The 20,521-nt window shown below is 36.7% G+C and overlaps 1 protein-coding gene across 2 annotated transcripts in view; it reads right to left on the bottom strand.

Annotated features, from left to right (window-relative positions):
* The window catches only part of LOC107861820 (protein disulfide isomerase-like 1-6), a 6,833-nt gene extending 2,854 nt beyond the window's left edge, over positions 1 to 3,979 (bottom strand). Inside the window, exons 1-5 of one of the 2 annotated variants that reach the window (XM_016707192.2) lie at positions 3,067 to 3,979; positions 2,502 to 2,631; positions 1,145 to 1,310; positions 736 to 854; positions 10 to 90 (exon numbers count right to left, since the gene is read on the bottom strand). In XM_016707192.2, coding sequence (XP_016562678.2) covers positions 10 to 90; positions 736 to 854; positions 1,145 to 1,310; positions 2,502 to 2,631; positions 3,067 to 3,563 — 993 coding nt within the window. In that variant the 5' untranslated portion in view covers positions 3,564 to 3,979. Of the gene's footprint in view, positions 1 to 9; positions 91 to 735; positions 870 to 1,144; positions 1,311 to 2,501; positions 2,632 to 3,066 lie in introns of both variants that reach the window. The other variant, XM_016707191.2, reaches the window with a different exon arrangement.
* Between the last annotated feature and the right edge of the window lie 16,542 nt (positions 3,980 to 20,521).

Below are 20,521 nucleotides of genomic sequence, written 5' to 3'. Positions count from 1 at the left end.
GAGAGAAACCTTTGATTTGAACTTTCTTGCAACGTCTTGCAGAGGTTCCACAAGTTTCTTGAAGTCATCAGGCTCAGCAATTATCAACACCTATATGGCATTGAAACATAAGTAAATACAACAATTATCATACATTAGTGCATGATTATAGTCTGCTAAACGATACAAAACTAGATATACATTATACCGTGTATTGGCTGGAGAGATAAGAATTTCCTCATAAGTCATAAAAATGTTTAAGAGACACAAACTCTCTATCCAATAGCAAAAGCCAAATCCAGCTAGGTATTAAACAATGATAGATACTCAGAATTGTAACGAACTTTGTCAGTAGTCTCCTCTTATTATTACACGTGTTTTAAATTTTAACATATATTTGTGACAGTAAAATGCCCACACAAGAAAAGAAGAAGAAGAAATTATTGGTGTCATGGCTGACCTTCAGCTTCTAATGGAAAAAACAGCTGATTCTATACAAGCCCAAAGACGATTTAGATTATATCAACTCTTGGATATACAGGTGTTTCCACAAATATCAAAAACTAACATTGTTTCAACTGTACAGGAGAACACAGCCTTTATTTTCTTCACCTTTCTTTCAAAGAGAAATGCAAGTCTTTGTATTATGAAATCCTAAGAAGTGCACAAACTATGAATTATAATTACACGGAGATGTCAAATACTTTGGGAAACGGAAGATTCTATAAAGTACAATGAGTCAGGCGCAACAATTACCTGAAGTTTGTTTGTGTTGGAGTAAACTCTAGCAGCGTTAAGTTCAGTAAGTACTGTAGTTAAGGGGAACTTGTTATCATCCAAAAACTGCAAGATTCCATCTGCACTGAAGGTTCCTTCTGCAAACCACATCACTGATGTAAATAGTAATATGCTACTAAGCAACGTGATGCTACTGAAAAGATCAAGTCTAGATTAAAAAATAACAGCAATTTTCCTAGTGATCAGGGAATGATATATCCATTTAATCATTACAAACTTTTAGCTATCCAACAAATAAGCAGCTGTGGATTTAATTGCTCAGCTGCAGGCATTGTCAGGAACAACCATCCATTGTGACAGAATAGAGATGCTTGAGCAAGGAAGTGGTGTAAAATGTAACTCTGGAATTTAATAATAGAAAACCTACCATATTCAGTGTATTTCTCTGGCTCACTTTTAACTAGGCCGAGGAAAAGATTGGTTGGCTTAAATTCAGGGAAGAGTTTCTTGAAAATTTCTGCATTGCTGGTTTCCACAAACTGGATTTCATTGTCCATCTCGGCAGCTTTTGTAAATTCATCATAATAGGATCCCTGTGTGATTATACATTCATGTTAGAAGCAACTTCCACAAACCTTTTTGTTAGTTAACCTTTTTATATTTTGGTGAGATGGGGGAAATTCGACTAAAACAAGTAGGTAAACACCAAAACTGCCTTATAATGTTTTATGCATTATCAGGAAGAAAATTAAATGTACAAAATGATTCCATCAGTTAGCCAAACCATGGTTGGATAAAGTTGAGCTGAGAACACACAAATAACACTAAAATTCACTAGATTTTGTCTGTCAGTGCATTATAGGCAGTTATAAGACATGAAATAAAACAATATAAAGGTGAAATCTAAAGCAGTACCATTTACTAACTTCTAACAGAAGAAATGAAGTAGCACAGATACTCTTAAGAGACGAAGGATACACTTTTAGGTGAAAAATGAAAAAAATAAGCAGCATATAGCAACAGATACAAGGAAAAATGCAGCTAGAAACAAATTTCCTTATCAACCATACAACTATTAAGCCTTTCTTATTATTACAGATCAAAGAGAACTTAGTCGATACCAGTTTAACACCATAAACGGAATAAAGTGAAACATACGATGGAATATGGTGCATAAATGCATAACTTCACATATCTAGCTCAGCCTTCAAGAATAGAAGATCAACTGCTTGGAATCAATGCTGATTTAGCAAGAATAAACCAGAAATAAAATAACCATATACGAGATACTAAATAGCAGGAATTACAGTTAAGCTGTGTAACACTTATGCTAGGTCCATATTTTCCAGGAGCTCTTTCAGTCTAGTTAGAGACCATTTTTTTTTTTTTTTTTGGAGGTTAGGCTAGTTAGAAACTTATATGATAAAAGTAAGAGTAATTGTGACATTCTGATGATATGCAGTCTTAGCAAACCCCTACTTTGCTTAATTAAAATTTATTTAACTTTTGGAATGAATTTTGATCCTGTATATAGAGGGATGCAGCAGATGATTCATATGGCTGAACCCAGCTAACCTGGGATTGAGGAAAAATTAATTGATTGACCAGACCTAGTGCACACTTTAAGATTAAAAGTCCCTAGTAAACCTACTTCTTTTATCTTAGAAGATATGACGCATTCTTGCTTTCAATTTTGTAAGAATAAACAAATTACACAAGTTTCAGGAAGAGAAGAAAGAGAATAAGCAAGAGGTTTCAGGAACTAAACTGTTCAGCGTTTATACCTCAAATTTCTCAAACAGACCAACGACAAACACGGAATGCTTCTTGAGAAAGTCGCTTGCCTCAGCATCTGAACTGATTCTAATAATAGGAACACCTGTCTTCTTCCTTGCCCAGATAACAAGTTCTTCCCTGATCAACATGCGAGTGGCACATACGTAAATCAACAAATTGGATGCACACATGAAAGCACAACATAAAGAGCTACACTAGTCTGTCCACCTAAGTCCTAATTTTATCACTGTACTATCTTATACTCTCTCCATCCCGATTTATGGGCAGTCCCGTGCACTAAAAGCTCCCGTTATGCGTGGGGGCCCGGGGAAGGACGAAACCACAAGGGTCTATCGTACACAGCCTTACCTTGCACTTCTGCAAGAGGCTGTTCCCATGGCTTGAACCCGTGATCTCTTGTTCACCTGGCAGTAACTTTACCAATATCCAATTTGAGAGTCAATTTGACTGATCTTTGAAACTAAATTCGATCAGATCAACTCAAAATTTCGAATCAAAATTATAGATATGCAAAAGCTATACTAATAATACTATTAACTTGCAATTGCTTACGCGGAGAATCCACCAGTGTAAGGTTGAGAAGTGCCATTAACAAACAGAAGCAGCGTAGGGAACCCTTTGATCTCAAGAGAAGCCGCAACTTTAGGGTATCGTTCAGCATCAATCTTGGCCATCAAAAGCGAACTCCCCAATTCTTTAAGAGCAGTAGCAGCCTCAGCAAATTTGGGCATCAGCTCAGCACTCCTAGCATCCCACGGAGTATAACCCAGAACCAAAACATACTCATTTCCATCAATTGCCCTCTTAGTATTGTCATTATTAAGCTCAAGTACTATTCTCTGTGCCTTACTTACAAACTCCGCTTCAGACGGCGTCTCATGATGCCCCCCTTCAGCATCTTCTTGTTCATCCAATGCTATGAGTTCTTCTAGACTTTCTATGTCATCATCAACATCTTCATTAGCAAGTGAGGGAGCCAAGAAGGTGAGTAACAGGAGGAGGAGTAAGGAGAAAAGGATGAATCTTGAAGTGGGTTTTGGAGCATACATGACTAGTTGTAAGTTGGATTAGGAGGATCTACGTTGATTTGGGTGATGAAAACTGTGGGGAACCTTTTGGAAAGATGTAAAACTGAAGTGAAAAGTGGGGGCGCATCGCTGTAAGAAAACTGACCAGTGGGTCTATTTTAAGTACGTTAAGTTGAACGTCAATCGCGCCATATTTTAATGCGTTCACCTTCCTTTTTTTGGCTTAATGTCGGTACATGCGCTAGGACGGCCTAATAACTTAGTTAAAAATGAAGGATAAATGAATTCAATCCATTTGGTCACGCTTTATAATATTTGAAATGTAAATCTTGTATGAATTTAGCTAGAACTAGTAACTGCTATCTCCATTGCAGTAGAAGAAAAATAGAAGAGAAAGAATTTTCAAGTAATCATTTTCTTCAATGAATGCAATGTACAGGGCATCCAGAGGCGGAGCCATCCCTCTTTAGGGAGTTCGTCCGAACCCCATTTGATGAAAAAATATACTGTTTATACATGATAATTTTTTTTATGTGGTTATAGTAGTGGTTGAACCCCCTTCGATTTAGTTTTCTTTGAATATTGAACCCCTTTACTTGAAATTCTGACTCCGCCTCTGAGGACATGTTGTGTGTATATATACTTCTCTTAGCTGTGCATCCAGCTGTCATTTACAACCTATTCCACTAACAACTAACTGTAATGTAACTAATTGAGTTAACAGCTTAACACCTTCTAACTAACTACACAATTCTTAGAACAGATATTTCAATTATTTCCCCTCAAGCTGGAGGGTGAAATACATCAAGAACTCCTAGATTGGATAATAAGAAATAATGTTGAGATATTCCAAACCCTTTGATAAGCAAGTCAGCAAGTTGAAACTTTGTTGAGATGTACACAGGTTGTATAAATCCTTCTTTGAGTTTTTCTCAAATGAAATGACAATCAATCTCAATATGTTTTGTGCGTTCATGAAACATGGGATTTGCTGCAATTTGCATAGCGGCCTTGCTATCGCAAAACAGCTGCACAGGTGTCTTGACTTGAACATTCATATCTTTCAGCAGTCCCACCATCCAAATAACCTCAGCTACTGCTGCTGCCATGCTGCGATATTCAGCTTTTGCAGAACTTCGACTAACAGTATGTTGTTTCTTCGACTTCCATGACACTAAAGATGATCCCAACTATTGTTGGGTTCAAAGTGTATATGTGAATGGAAAATGGAGGGAAAATGGTGGAGGGAAAGAGAGACACCAAAATAGAAAGTGTACTCTCAAATTGGGAAGTTCACTAATTTTTCCACATTGGTGGGAGAAGGGAACTTTGGAGTGTTTTTAATAAGGAACACTAACTTCACATGGATGGTGAGGCAAGAACAAGGTGGTGCCTCGCGCAGTCGTCGTCGCTCGCTCGGCTCGGCTTCGGCTTCGGCTTCGGATCGATCAATGAGATCTATCTTTTTAGACGAATTTTATTTGAAACTTGTGTTACAAGTGAAAAAATTAATCCAAAAATCTGATATAATTATTTTTCTCCAAGTGTGGGCGCAATTTTAACGCCATGCAAATGCATACGCAATGCATCACGAAGGGATGCGACCTTTCGAGGTAAAAGGCACACTGTTTCGCGCTGTAGGGTGACCTGCGGGCGCAGATGCAATGCAGGTACGCGACCTGTGGGCGCAGACGTAGCACATAATCTACTGGAAATTGTGAAATGTCACCTGCGACCGTAGATCAGGCGCAGGACCAACACAGACTGGGCGTAGGGACGTGACTACTACTGAATAGGTGCATCCTTTCTGAAAGAACACATTTAAGGCTATAAATACCTGATATATTCCTCAGGTATAGACATGATTTTTGAAAGCAAAAACACTCTTCTTCTAAACAAAAACTCTGTGTGATCATTAAGTTGTTAAGTGAGTTCGAAGAATCCAACAATTTGAGGTACCACTATTGTTCGGATTGAAAGCCATTTTATCCTGGGAGGAAGATTCCACAACTTCGGGTTCAGTGAGGAGAATTATTCCTTAAGGACACTCCGTGAAGTTGGAGGACTTGGCTTTACATTTCTATTTCATCTCATTTCTGAAAAATAACATACCTCTTGGATAGATTATTCGTAATCTTGTGTTGAGGGTGTTAAGGAACTTCATAAGTGTTCTTGGCTTAGACTTGAACTTGGGTTGAACTTGTTGTTGCATATATATACAGATTCTTGTACCCAAAAATATTGAAAATAACAATCTTAAAGCATAATCTTTCGGAATCTATATTGCTTGTTTTCTGGAGATTAAAGTGTTAAGCTTTCTACTCCGTTTGAACTTAACTTGTGATTTGAAGATATAAAATCTTCATCACAAGTTAAAGATCACTCGATTGACGATTGGAAGTAATAAAAACTTCATCGTTAAACTAGAAACAAGAGGTATTTAAAGTTGCTACAACTTTTTAATAAGTATTTCGATATACTAAAAGTACTGTCTTGTGGTGACAGGAAAATAACGATTGATAGTCAGGTGCATGATGCGGGAACGATTATGGCGGCAACTAGTATTGCCACGATGAGTCGTACTAATACTCTGCAAGCTATGGCACCAACGAAGAAACCCAAAAAGTTCGCAGGTATTGACTTCAAGAGATGGCAACAGAAAATATTTTTCTACCTCACAACTCTTTGTCTTCAAAGGTTCACGTTTGAGGAAGCTCCGGAGGTGCCCGAGGGAACCTCTGAACAAGAACGCTTCGTGATTGTGGAGCTCGAAAACACTCAGATTTCCTTTGCAAGAATTGTATCTTGAGTGGTCTCCAAGATGACCTTTACAATGTGTATAGTGGAACAAAGACAACAAAAGAGTATGGGGAGTGCTAGAACGAAAGTACAAGATAGAGGATGCCGGAACTAAAAAGTTCTTCATTACAAGATTCCTAGAGAATAAAATGATAGACAACAAGTCTGTTGTTTCTCAAGTGCAGGAACTCCAAGTAATCATCCATGATCTCCTTGCGGAAGGTATGATTTTGACAAATGCCTTTGTTGAAAATTTTAAAAATGTTCTTAGTATTCACATGAACTTTATTGTAGGTTTGATTGTGAATGAAGCGTTTCAAGTAGCAACAATAATAAATAAACTACCACCTATGTGGAAAGACCTCAAGAACTATTTAAGACCCAAACGTAAGAAGATGTCAGTCGAAGATCTGATTGTACGACTACACATTGAAGAAGATAATAAGACTGCGGAAAGAAGGTCAAGATACAATTCTGTAATGAATGGAGCAAACATTGTAGAAGATGACCAAAACAACTCTAAAAAGGGAAAGAAAGCTGAAAATAAAAGCAATCAACCCAAGAAGAAATTCAAGGGAAAGTGCTTCAACTGTGGCAAGATTGGCCACAAGTCTACAGATTATCGTGCCCCAAAGAAAGGGAAGAAGAAGGACCAAGAAAATCTGGATGAGTCTAAGAAAGAAATGAATGATCTGTGTGCTATGCTTTCTGAATGCAACTTGGTTGGAAATCCTTGCGAATGGTGGGTGGATTCTAGTGCCACCCGCCATGTTTGTGCTAATAAGGAGTTGTTTTCAACGTTCGCTCCAGCTCAAGTATAAGAAAAGATCTACATAGCAAACTCCTCTACTGTAAAAGTAGAAGGAATAGGAAAAGCGTGCTTGAAGATGACTTCCGAAAAAGTGTTGACACTTAACAATGTCTTGTATGCTCCGGAGTTACGAAAGAACTTAATTTCTATTTTACTTTTAGACAAAAATGGATTCAAATGTGTATTTATTTTTGAAAAAATTGTACTTAGTAAAGGAGAAGTGTATGTAGGAAAAGGCTACCTAAATGAGGGCCTATTCAAAATAAATGTAATTGTCACGACCCGAACCGCTGTCCTGGCCGTGATGAGCAATTCGAACCATGAAGGCCCAAACGTTCATCTAACTTGTAATCACATACACCATTCATAAACAGAAAAGAAATGCAAAAATATAACTGAGTATGGGATCATGGTCATGCTCTGAAATCAACAAAATGTTAAGGACTGCAATTCAACAACATCTAAAATAATATCTGACTCCATCTGCGAAACCTCTACTACCTATGAAACAAAGATGTCTGAAAACTGGGACAAGGCCCCCAGTAGACTAAAACCATAAATAAATGTCTGAAATTAAACAGGCTTTCTGAAACATAGAAGGCTCTGAACTCTGCACTTCTATCTGGAAAGATCTACTGCTTAGCCAGACCGCTAGATTGAGACTCAGACCCTGAGAGGTAGGGGGTCAATACTGTTGTACTAGTACGCAGAGCAAACCCAAAATAATATTTTATATTTAACATATATGAGAGCAATTTAAAACAGTTCATAAATATATCATATGGTAAGAATTACATGGGCATATTTAAAAGACTCTATAAAATCATCTGAACTCTGTGACATACTCTTGTTTTACTTTTGCGCTAGGTGGTATACCCTACAATTCTGTAATTCCATGGGCTATATGAAATCTGCCCTTAACTCGACAGCCAAGCCCCCAACCCAAGTTTGCTGCAAGGGTCGGCGTCTCTGAATCTATACTACGCCACAGGGCCGTCGCCAGCCTACAAAAGTAACATACCCATATCGGCAAAACACGATTTTAGGCTATGAGTCGATTGACTCGTGCCCTCTTCGGGTAACCACCTAACCCTCTTTAAGCCCATTTTTAATTCTTTACTACATGCAATCTTTGAAAATCAAACTCTGAAGACTCTAGTTCTGTTATGAAATATATTTATATGGTATCATCATACTATTGACTTGCAAGTCACATTCTCTGAGCCATTTATAGAAAATTATGTCTCTATTCTCAAATCATGGAATTCAGGACCACCATATCAATAATTCTTTTCAAGAAACTCATTCTTTAAAACTCATGTGAAACCATGCAAGCAATTCTCTTTATCAACGATTCAATAAACAAAGGTGGTCATGTCAAAATTCTTAATTTCATGCAAATTCTCTATTTAACACAAAACATAGATATCTCAAGAAACACCCTCCCATCTCTAAATCATGTTCAAATACTATGACATTGAGAAAACTACTTTCACATTGCAAAACATATATTTCAACTCCTTTCCGACAAAATCATAAACTTTAATTCAATACACGAGAGGGAATTCATAATTTGTGCTCTCAAATAATCTCAAATCTCATTTTTAATACATATACATATACAGGTAAATTAATTTAGGGAAAAAGACCACAAGGCCAAAGCAATAGTAACATTGAAACATTCGGAATACATAATTTAAATATAGATTCCAAAACCCCTTTAAAATTCATGCTTAATAATCTTTAAAGCATGCTCTAATGTTTACAAGCCCATGTAGTTTTTAGGATAAACCCTACGTACCTAAGACTATAAGAGTTGAAATATGGAACCTAGATCTTGATAGATGGAACCCGGATCTTGACCCTTTTCTTGGAATCTTGAACTTAAGATCTTGATTCTTGATCTTAAGGGAAATGATTTGGGGTTTTAATTTGGGAGGACAAATTGAATTATGGAGTGTATTCTACTTTTGGGGCGTGAATCTTATGTTATGGACAGACCTTGGGTGAGGTAAAGGTCCAAATTGCCCTTAAAAATGCGAAGACAGAACCTGAAAATTAGGAGCGTTCGTCGCACGCTAATCGCACGCAGCTACTGTCTCTCTCACAAAAATGGCTGTAACTTTTTGCTCGGGTATCAGATTTTGGTGAAGTTAGTATCGTTGAAAAGATACTCCAAAGACCTTTCATTTGATATATAGTAGGACCTTTAATTTGATATATACAAGAAGTTATGGTCGATGGAAATTGACCCAAGTTTAAACGTCCACTGAAACTTAATCGCTAGAAATGTTTTCAACTCGTCTTCTAGTTAGGGGATTTTTTTGTGACCTCAATTCATATTCAAAGGTACTCCCACACTATAGGATTGATAACCACACATATATTAATAAGAAATTATCTAGTTTGGGTCTATACGCATAGGAACGACGATCTAGATTCTAGCCCGAAAGTACGGGGTGTTACAGTAATGAATGTTGAAATCAATAAAAGTTCAATTTCTTCTTACTTGCTTGAGTCTTACGATTTGTGGCATGAACAATTAGGCTATGTTAATTACAAAACATTATGAAAACTTATTAACTTAGAAGTTTTGCCAAACTTTGAGTGCAATAAATCAAAGTGTCAAACTTGTGTGGAATCAAAGTATGCTAAGCATTCGTATAAGTCCGTTGAAAGGAATTCCAATCTCTTAGACTTAATCCACACTGACATTAGTGATATGAAGTCAACACCATCACGTGGTGGGAAAAAGTATTTCATACCTTTTATTGACGCTTGCACTAGATATTGTTATGTATACTTGCTAAATAGTAAGGATGAAACATAGATGCATTTAGGCAATACAAAACTGAAGTTGAACATCAGTTAGAGAAAGAAGATAAAAAAAATAAGAAGTGATAGGAGCGAAAAATATAAATCTGCCTTCACCGAAATATGTGTAGAGAATGGAATTGTCCATCAAAATACGACCCCATATTCACCTCAATCTAATGGAATTGCAGAAAGAAAAAATCAAACTTTAAAGGAGATGATGAATACCTTATAAGTTCAGGTTTATCGCAAAGCTTGTGGGGGGAGGCTATCCTTACAACCAACCGAATACTCAATAGAGTTTCCCATAGTAAGATACAATCAATTCCATATGAAAAATGGAAAGAAAGGAAACCCAACTTAAAATACTTCAAAGTGTGGGGGTGTCTAGCGAAGGTCCAAGGTCCTATGCCAAAATAGGTTAAGATAGGACCTAAGAAGGTGGACTGCGTGTTTATAGGATATGCTAAAAGTAGTAAAGCATGTCGGTTTTTGGTTCATAAATCCAAACATCCAGATATTAATAAAAATATGATAATTGAATCAGATAATGCTGAATTCTTTGAAATATTTATCCGTATAAAACTAGGCATGAACAGTCTAGTGGTGTTCTAAATGACCTCAAGATGAACCAAGTGAGAATATACATAATGATGAGAATCCAAGACGTAGAACACGTTAAAGAACGTCAAATTTGTTTGGATCAGAATTTGTAATATTTCTCTTAGAAAATGAGCCTCAAATATTTAAGAAAGCGATGCCGTCTTTGAACTCATCCTTTTGTAAAGAGGCAGTCGATAGTGAGATTGATTCAATCTTAAGCAACCATACGTGGAAGTTCATTAATCTTCCTCCAGGAAACAAACCTTTAGGTTCTAAATAGATTTTCAAAAGAAAAATAAAAGTGAATGGTACTATTGACAAATACAAGGTGAGACTTGTAGTAAAAGGCTTCAAACAGAAAGAAAACCTTGATTACTTTGATACATACTCGCTAGTAACAAGGATAACATTGATTCAAATGTTAATTGCCTTGGCGGTGGTATATGGTCTTGAAATCCATCAAATGGATGTGAAAACTGTATTCCTAAATGGAAAATTGGGGGAAGAAATTTACATGGAACAGCCTGAGGATTTTGTTATTCCAAGAAAAGAAAATAAGGTGTGTAAACTTGTTAAGTCACTTTATGAACTAAAACAAGTACCTAAACAATGGCATGCAAAATTTGACCAAACTATGTTGGCAAACGGGTTCAAGATTAATGAAAGTGATAAATGTGTTTATATTAAAGACACTCCAAATTACCAAGTCATTGTTTGTTTATATGTGGATGATATGTTGATCATTAGTTGAGACATTTCTGACATAAATGCAATGAAACGAATGCTCGAGAGCAAGTTCGATATAAAAGACCTTGAAGTTGCAGATGTGATCTTAGGAATAAAAATTCATAAAACTCCACAAAGGTTGACATTGTCGCAGTCTCATTACATCGAAAAGGTACTTGACAAATTCAAGTATATGAAATTTGGTATTGCCAAGACTCCATTGGATGTGAGCTTTGTACTTCGAAAGAATGAAGGTGAAAGTGACTCACAATCGGAGTACGCAAGGGATTGGGATGTTTAATGTATATAATGAACTGTACATGATCAGACATAGCATGCGCTATAAGTAAGTTGAGTAGGTATACGAGTAACCCCAACAAAACTCATTGGATGGCAATGAAAAGAGTTTTAGGGTCTCTTAAATACACTCAAAACTATGTTTGCATTATAATAAATATCCCATGGTACTTGAAGGATATAGTGATGCAAATTGAATCACCAGATCGAATGAAGTAAAATCCACATATGAATATGTATTTACTATCAGTGGAGGATCGGTCTCTTGAAAATCATCCAAACAGACATGTATTGCTCACTCTACAACGAAATTTGAATTTATCGCATTAGATAAAGTTGGTGAAGAAGCAGAATGGCTTCGGAATTTCTTGAAAGATATTCCTTATTGGCCCAAATCAATGGCACTACTATGTATACACTGTGATAGCCAAGCGATAATAGGTAGGGCAGGGAGCATGATGTATAATGGTAAATCTCATCACTTAAGACGGAGACATAATACCATTAGAGAACTTCTTTTTAGTGGAATTATCACTGTTGACTATGTGAAGTCAAAGGATAATGTGTCAGATCCACTTACAAAAGGCCTATCTAGAGAAGGAGTTGAGAGGACATCCAAAGGAATGGGTTTAAGACCTAGGACAAGTCAGCATGGTGGTGACTCTACCTAGCAGACTGGATATCCCAAGAGCTAAGTTCAAAGAGATCAAACAAAGTTGTGTCTGCCAGGTTCAACATTGTCAATTACCCAATCTATTCTCATGATGTAGACAATGTGTAGTAAACAAGGATAAGACTTAAGGTGAAAAGTCTTTTAATGATTATCTAAATTTGGCAGATTTGACCAAATAGTTTAGTCTACAGGATTGAACGTTTAGAAATCACCTATGAGAGGGAGAAGTGGAAGCCGCTTCAAGGAGAATGTTAGTAAAGGCCTATTCTCTAAGCTCTCATGAAACCAAGACGTGTTTGTGGCTGAAAAGAACAAAGCAGTGAGAACCATAAATAGTAAAAGACTAGTTATGTGACATGTGTTGTATAGGTGTACATCAAAGCTCGATGGTTCAAATATATCAAATCTACCAATTGATTGAGTGCATCCGATGCATGTTCACTACGAAAAGTTCAAAGGTAAACCTACTTATCCAGATGCAATCAGTCTTTGTTAAATGATCATATGCTTGTCTGTATCTTTCTTCAAAAGATAGCCATTCCCCATTAATGTGGGGGATTGTTGGGTTCAAGGTGTATATATGAATGGAAAATTGAGGGAAAATGGTGGAGGAAAAGAGAGACACCAAATTAGAAAGTGTATTCTCAAATTGGAAAGTTCATTAGTTCTCCTATATTGGTGGGAGAAGGAAAATTTGGAGTATTTTTAATAAGGAACACTAACTTAACATGAATAGTAAGGCAAGAACAATGTAGTGCCTCGCGCTGTCGTCGTCACTTGCTCGGCTCGGCTTCGGCTTTGGCTTTGGATTTGGATTTGGATTTGGAAAATGATCGATCAATGAGATCTATCTTTTTAGTTGAATTTTATTTGATACTTGTGTTATAAGTAAAAAACTTAATCCCAAAATCTGATATAATTATTTTTCTCCAAGTGCGGGTGCAATTTTGACGCCTAAAAGGCACACTGTTTCACGCTGTAGGGTGACTTGCGGGCGCAGATGCAATGCAGGTACGCGACCTGTGGGTTCATACGTAGCACAGAAGCTACTGGAAATTACAAAATGTCACCTACGACCACAGATCAGGCGTAGGTCCAGCATAGACTAGGCGTAGGGACGTGACTACTACTGAATAGGTATCTTTCTGCTGAACCAATGCATCCTTTCTGAAAGGACACATTTAAGGTTATAAATACCTGATATATTCCTCAGGTATAGACATAATTTTTGAAAGAAAAAACACTCTTCTTCTATACAAAAACTCTGTGTGATCATTAAGCTGTTGAGTGAGTTCAAAGAATCCGACAATTTGAGGTACCGCTATTGTTCGAATTGAAAGCCATTTATCCTGGGAGGAAGATTTCACAACCTCGGGTATAGTGAAGGAAATTATTATTTAAGGACACTCCGTGAAGTCGGAGGATTTAGCCTTACATTTCTATTTCATCTCATTTCTAAAAAATAACATACCTCTTGGATAAATTATTCATAATCTTGTATTGAGGGTATTAAGGAACTTTATAAGTGTTCTTGTCTTAGACTTGAATTTGGATTAAAATTATTGTTGCATATATATATATATATTTTGGTACCCGAAAACATTGAAAATAACAACCGCAAGACAAAATCAGTAATTGACCTTTTAGTATCAGGGCACACAGCCCAATCAGAATCACAATGGACTGTCATCTATGTTATACGGCTTGACTTCATAAAAACACCTAATCCAAGTGATCTTTTGACATATTTTACCACTCTCAATGCAGCAATTCAATGAGAAAGTTTAGATTGCTGCATAAACTGACTAAGTAATTGTACAACAAAGCAAATGTCAGGTCTGGTGATGGTCAAATAAATCAGCTTCCTTACTAATCTTTGATATGAGTTGACATCATCAAATAATGGATCATCAGATTTTCCACTAAGATTGTCATATTCTGCAGAAGTGTGCTTGACATTAGCTTCTAAAGGAGTGAAAATAGGTTCAGCACCACTCATCCCTATTTCAGAAATAAGCTCCATTGTATATTTTCTTTGGTTGAGAAGTATGCCATGTTAAGACCTCATTACTTCACTTCCTAAGAAGTATCTCAACTCACCCAAATCCTTGACCTTAAACTGGCAATGCAAATATTTCTTTGCATTAGAAATAAGATTTGTATTACTTCCTGTAAGCAGTATATCATCCACATAGATAAGAAGCACTACAATATCATCTCCATGCTGCTTGGTGAATAAAGAATGGTCATGAGAAATTTGTTTATAACCAACATTCAACAAAGCAGTGGTCAACTTAATGTTCCACTGCCTTGAGGCTTGTTTAAGTCCATATAAGGATTTCAGAAGCTTGCACATTCTGGTTTCCCCCTTCTTGTGAAAACCTTGGGGAAGTTTCATATATACTTCCTCATAAATATCTTCATGAAGAAAAGCATTACTAACATCCATTTGATAAAGATCCCAATTTTCGGAAGCTGTTACACCAATTATAGTCCTGACAGTTCCCATTTTGGCCACTAGAGAAAAGGTTTTATAATAATCCAAACCTTATCTCTGAGTTTAAACTTTGGCTACCAACCTTACTTTGTACTTATCTATGTCACCATTTGCTTTAACCTTCACTTTATATATTCATTTTGATCCTATAGGCTGCTTGCCAGGTGGCAAATGCACCAGTTCCCAAGTCTAATTTTCCTCTAAAACAGTGAGTTATTGTTGCATTGCTTCAATCCACTTTGCATATTGAGATGCCTCTTGAAAGGACCTGGGTTCTTGAATAGCTGAAAAAGAGCTCAGATAAGACTGATAGGTGCAGGACAAATGAGAATATGTTACATAATCACTGATGGGATAAGAGCAAGAAACCGTTGGTGGTTTGATAGAAGTAACATAGTCATTAAGACATCCTGGTGGTTTAATATTCCTAATAAGCCTGCTCGATTGCACAGGAGTAGGATGAGCAACCACAATTTTCTTTTTCATATCATGTAGAAGAGGAACATGTGTAAGTACATGTTTCTCCTGCATTATTTCTTGTACATCTTTAGCAGGTGGTGTATTTGTTTGGTGAATAACACAGTCAACATCTGTAACTAAAGCTGGAGGATCATCTTGATCAAGAATGAGTGATTGCAAAATGGGAGCATTATTTGGCTCTATAGGAACTGAATGAGTAGGTGGAAAACTGAACATGTCATCAGCATTACTGTATTCTTGAAAGGGAACACTATTTCTCTAAAAGTTACATCCTTACTAACAAATATAACTCCAGAATTGAGTTCATATAGCCTGTACCCCTTTTGTGTCTCTGAATAACCTATAAGAATAACCTTCTTTTCTCTTTCCTGAAATCTATCACCTCTAGGAAAAACACTAGCATAACAAAGACATCCAAACACTCTGAGGTGGCCTATCTTAGGAACTTTGTGAAGCAGTAGTTCATATGGGGATTTACCTTTTAATACACTGGATGGTAACTTATTAATAAGGTACACTGCAGTTCTTACATAATCTCCCCAAAATTTAGTTGGAATACCAGTTTGGAACTTCAAGAATATATTTATGCTTCCTCTTAACAGCCATATTCTGTTGAGGTGTATAAGCACAACTTGTTTGATGAATTATACCATGAACAATAAATATATCTCTGCACTTAGAATTAACAAATTTTGTACCATTATCAGACCTTTAAACTTTAACACAAATACCAAACTGAGTCTTTATTAAGGAGAGAAAGCCTTTCAATACAGTAAACACCTCACACTTTGATTAAATCAAACAAATCCATGTATACCTGCTATAATCATCTACCAGTGTTACAAAAGAGCCTTTTTTGTCATGTGTAGGCTTCTTATATGGTCCCCAGACATCTGAATGTACTAGCTCAAATGGAGCAACAGACTTACTAGTACTAGTAGGAAAAAACAACCTGTGATGTTTTGCTAAAGGACATATATCACAGCTACCATGTATCTTAATGTCCACTTTCTTAGGTAAAGACTCCATATGTTGCATAGCTCCTCTAGAAGGATGGCCTAATCTATAGTGCCGCAGTGTATCCTCTTCGTGAAGTGAAGTAGTCATGAATGTTTCTGCTGTAGTTTTGAAAGATGTGAAGCAATATCTTAAGATATATAACATTTCCCGCTCTTTACCAATCCCCAATACCTTGCTATTGGAGAGATCCTGAAAGATACAAAAATTAGGGAAAAAATGACAGCACAAGATAATTCTCTTATTATTTTTGACACTAAGAGAAAGCTGAACTTACAGGTTGGAACATGTAATACATTTTCCAATGTATATTCTCCTAGAATTTTAGCTTTTCCTTCATGAGTGATACCAGTTGTTCCTTCTGTAGGGATCTGAACTTTGGCATTTGAGCTATTTTCCAGTCTTTGAAGAGAGCTTAATAGATCTTCATAAGGACTAATGTGATGTGTAGAGCCCGATTCTATTATCCATTCACATGAAAAAGTAGTGGATAACAAACAATTGATACCTGCTAGATTTAAAGTATGAGTTTGAGCATGAGATTGAATTTTATCTCTATTCATCATTCCTATCAATTGCTTATATTGTTGATCTGTAAAGAAATATGGCATAGGAGATATAGAAGGAACGCTTTCTTCATCAGTGGTGGTGGAGTAGGCCTGAGGTCTATATCCTCTTCCTCATGTTGGATGTCTATAACCTGGATACCTTGTAACACCTGTAGGTCTAGGCGCATTAGAATGAGGTCTGAAGTTATTTTGGGGCTTGTAACTAGCAGGATTTCCTATTCCCTATGACTGGGGGAAGTTTTGTTGTTTGGAACCTGATGTTTGATCTCCCTGAAACCCTGGCCTTTTTATTTGGAAATCTGGAGGATAGCCTACTAATCGATAACAATCTTCCATAACATGATTTCTACACCCACAATACAAATCTGTCCTTTTTGTTGCAGAAGCTGAATCAAATGATTTAGGCTGAGGTTTGCCTTGTGTTCTTCCTGCTAGTAAAGATAAAGTTTCCTTGTGTTCTTCTGTCACACCCAAGCTCCTTTGACTTTCTTTTTGAGTGACAATTGCATAAGCTTCATTCACACTAATAATAGGTGTAACACCAAGTATTTCGGACTAGAACAAAAATCATCATTTCTATGCGTAGATGATCCAAAAGCAATAAATCCTATGCAAATATGGCATGTTAATCATTTTAGTAGTGTGGGAAATTGAATGAGTATTCCGTCGACATAAGATTCATCCAAAACGGACACTCGGTGAAAGAGTTATGGTTAATTTAAGTCCTAGTCATAAAACACCGTCACTCCTGTCCTTGGCGCATCACGGAGAGGGTTTAATGACGATGGTCAATTTCTAGTGAGACTCTGCGAAGGTGGCGCATCGCGGAGTGGGCCAAATTCCCATTCGTCAATTTTCAGTGAGCCACTGCGATAGTGGCGCGTTGCGGTGGCCCATAAGATCAGGTTCCAAGTTTAAAATTTTTCAATTTCGTTCAGAAGTTGACAAGGGTAGTTTGGATTTTTTTTTTCAAGTCTCTTAAAACGTCCAAACAGGAGATTTAGACCTCTACAAGCATAATACACGACATTCTCAAGATTTTCCTCAAATCTTAGGCTTTAAGGATCAACCATTATTCTTCACAATCGAGGTACGCGGGGTTTTCCTAAAATCTCGTGGGTATAGAAATCATGATTTTAAAAAAGGGGTTTTTGAATTTATGAATACATTCATGTTTTAGAAGCTTCGATAATATTGTTTTGGTCTTTAGGCCTTCCCCCAAATTGATTTGAATTGTATATATGTACGTATGCATTGAAAACCAAGAATTGTGAATTGACAGCATGAAATATATAATCTCTCTCTCCCATTACTTTATTATTTGATTTACAAGTTATGAATCATTACATTTTATGGTTTACAGAATGATTCAAGATACTATTTGTCTTATGTGAAATTCATGATGATTAAGAATGGGAGAGAGAAATATTTTAATGATTTTAAGTGTTGAGATTGATAAACAAAGAAACTTCAGGAATGTTTTTGAGAAGTTGGCCACTACTTATTGAAATTGTTGAATGAATGGAAAGCCTTTGCATGATTTTTGACTTATGATTTGGGATATGACTCTTCTTACACTATATGGATGATCAAGTGGCCTGAACATTATTTTAGAATAAAATAATCATATATGGCTCAGAATAACGACTTGCAAGTCTTGGTATGACGATACCAACTCAGAAAATGCCATAATAGAGACAGACTAATACAGAAATCAGACTTTCGTGTTTTAAAATTTTAGAATAATGCATGTTCAGAAAAAGGATAAAATAGGGCATAAAGAGATGTTAGGTGGTTCCCTGAAGAGGGAACGAGCTCAGATAACTCATTGCTCAAAATTGTGATTTACCAATACGGGTATATTATATTACGTTGGCCTAGTGCCGTATGGCATATCAGAATCAGAGACTCCAACCTTTACGGCATACTTGGGTTGGGGGCTTCCCCGCTGAGTCAATGACGGATTTCATATAGCCCGTGAAATATCAGAGTTATAGGGAAGTGCCACCTAACTCAGAAGTAATACAAAGAATAGACAGTGCATTGACAAGAATGACTTATGATTTTCAGAAAGTGCCCATGTGTTTTGAGAACTGTTTATGCATGATGTTTTAACAAATTGCTCTCCACTATTTTACTTATATAAAAGTTTTATTTTGGACTACTTTGCGTACCAGTACATCTGTATTGACCCTCTCTCTTTTCTCCAGGTTCTGAGGCTCAGTCTAGGGGTCTAGAAAAGCGATAGATTTTATCAGACAGAGTTGCAGTGTTCAGTTGGTGAGCCTTCTTTATTCCAGAAGGCCTATTTACTTTCAGACAACTATTATTAGATATGGTTTTGGTCTACGGGGGCCTTGTCCCAGTTTTCAGAACAGTTTTGAGATGTAGTAGAGATTTTGCAGACTGAGTCAGATCTGATTCAGATGTTTTGAATTGTAACCTTCATTCTCATGTCTTGAAACTCAGAGTTAATGACCATGTTTTTGTATCAGATTATATTTCCATATTTTCTTTTATGATATGAATGTTGTGCATGATTACTAGATCAGATAGAGTAGGACGTCCGGACCTTTATGGTTCAGGATGTCCGTCACGATCAGGCCCTAGTTCAGGTCGTGACAAACTTGGTATCAGAGCATGGTTCATGGTTCCAGGGTGTCTGCAAAATCGCGTCGGGTAGAGTCTTATTTATGAGTGTGTAGCGCGCTACACTTATAAGCAGGAGGCAACAAAGTGTTTAGAAATGTCTCTTTTTCTTCATGTTCTAGTTCGTGCAATAGAGTCAGAATGTTCCCCTTTCATACTCTAATTCGTGCTATGGTGTCGCTCATACGAAAGTAACAGTCATCCTAATTCTTTTCCTACTATGATATTCTCAAACATGTCTCATTATTGGGGTGATTCAAGTACAGAAGTTTAGAGTCTAAATGACATGGTTCTTTATGATTGATCCATATAAGATTTTGAAATTGTGCAAGGATTTGTGAAGAGTCCTTTAGTGCCTCAGAGTGTATTCTAGTGTGAACTTTAATTTTGATGAAATCGTGCTTTTCAGCCTGCGGTATTGAGTGTAGTAAGTCTTTTTCAGAATTTATGTTGCCGACGTCACGCTTAAGGGGGATGATGAGAAGCAGAATGTTGGAACTGTATTTCCACCCGAGTAGTAGTATAAGTTAAGTGTCGGTGTCATGAACTATTGGTAGTGATGTTGGACCAAGAAGTTGGTGATGTGAAGTCACAAAGTTAGAAGTTAGAGTGAGGGTGCCTTTTGTGTAAATAAATATTTTAGTTGAATAACCAAAGTTTGAGGATGATATACCCCTTTTTAGTGATAAACTAATGTGGTAACTAGTAGCATGTGTGGATTGTATGGTAGTCTGTAGGGGAAATGTTTGGCTCAGATTTTTTTTATTTATACAGAGTAAGATATGTATCCTTAGATCATTGATTATTGTATGTCAAGTTTTTGTCTTTTGTAATCTTATTATCATTATGTTGTTGAAACTCAAAGTCTAGTGAAGCCGTGTGAGGCCTATTTTAATTCACTAGCAACTTATTGTCCATTTTGATGGTTCTTGTGTTGGATGGAACTGGGGGTTTAGAGGCGCAATGGCAAGAAAAGTGGTAAGGGCGATTTAGTGAATATATGTATAGCCGACTCTTTTGGCATAAGATTGAGTTGGTATTAAA

Source organism: Capsicum annuum, chromosome 3 (assembly GCF_002878395.1).
Source record: "Capsicum annuum cultivar UCD-10X-F1 chromosome 3, UCD10Xv1.1, whole genome shotgun sequence".
NCBI classification, from domain to species: Eukaryota; Viridiplantae; Streptophyta; class Magnoliopsida; order Solanales; family Solanaceae; genus Capsicum; species Capsicum annuum.
The sequence above is the reverse complement of the archived record's forward strand: the minus strand, read 5'-3'. Positions and strand labels throughout refer to the sequence as shown.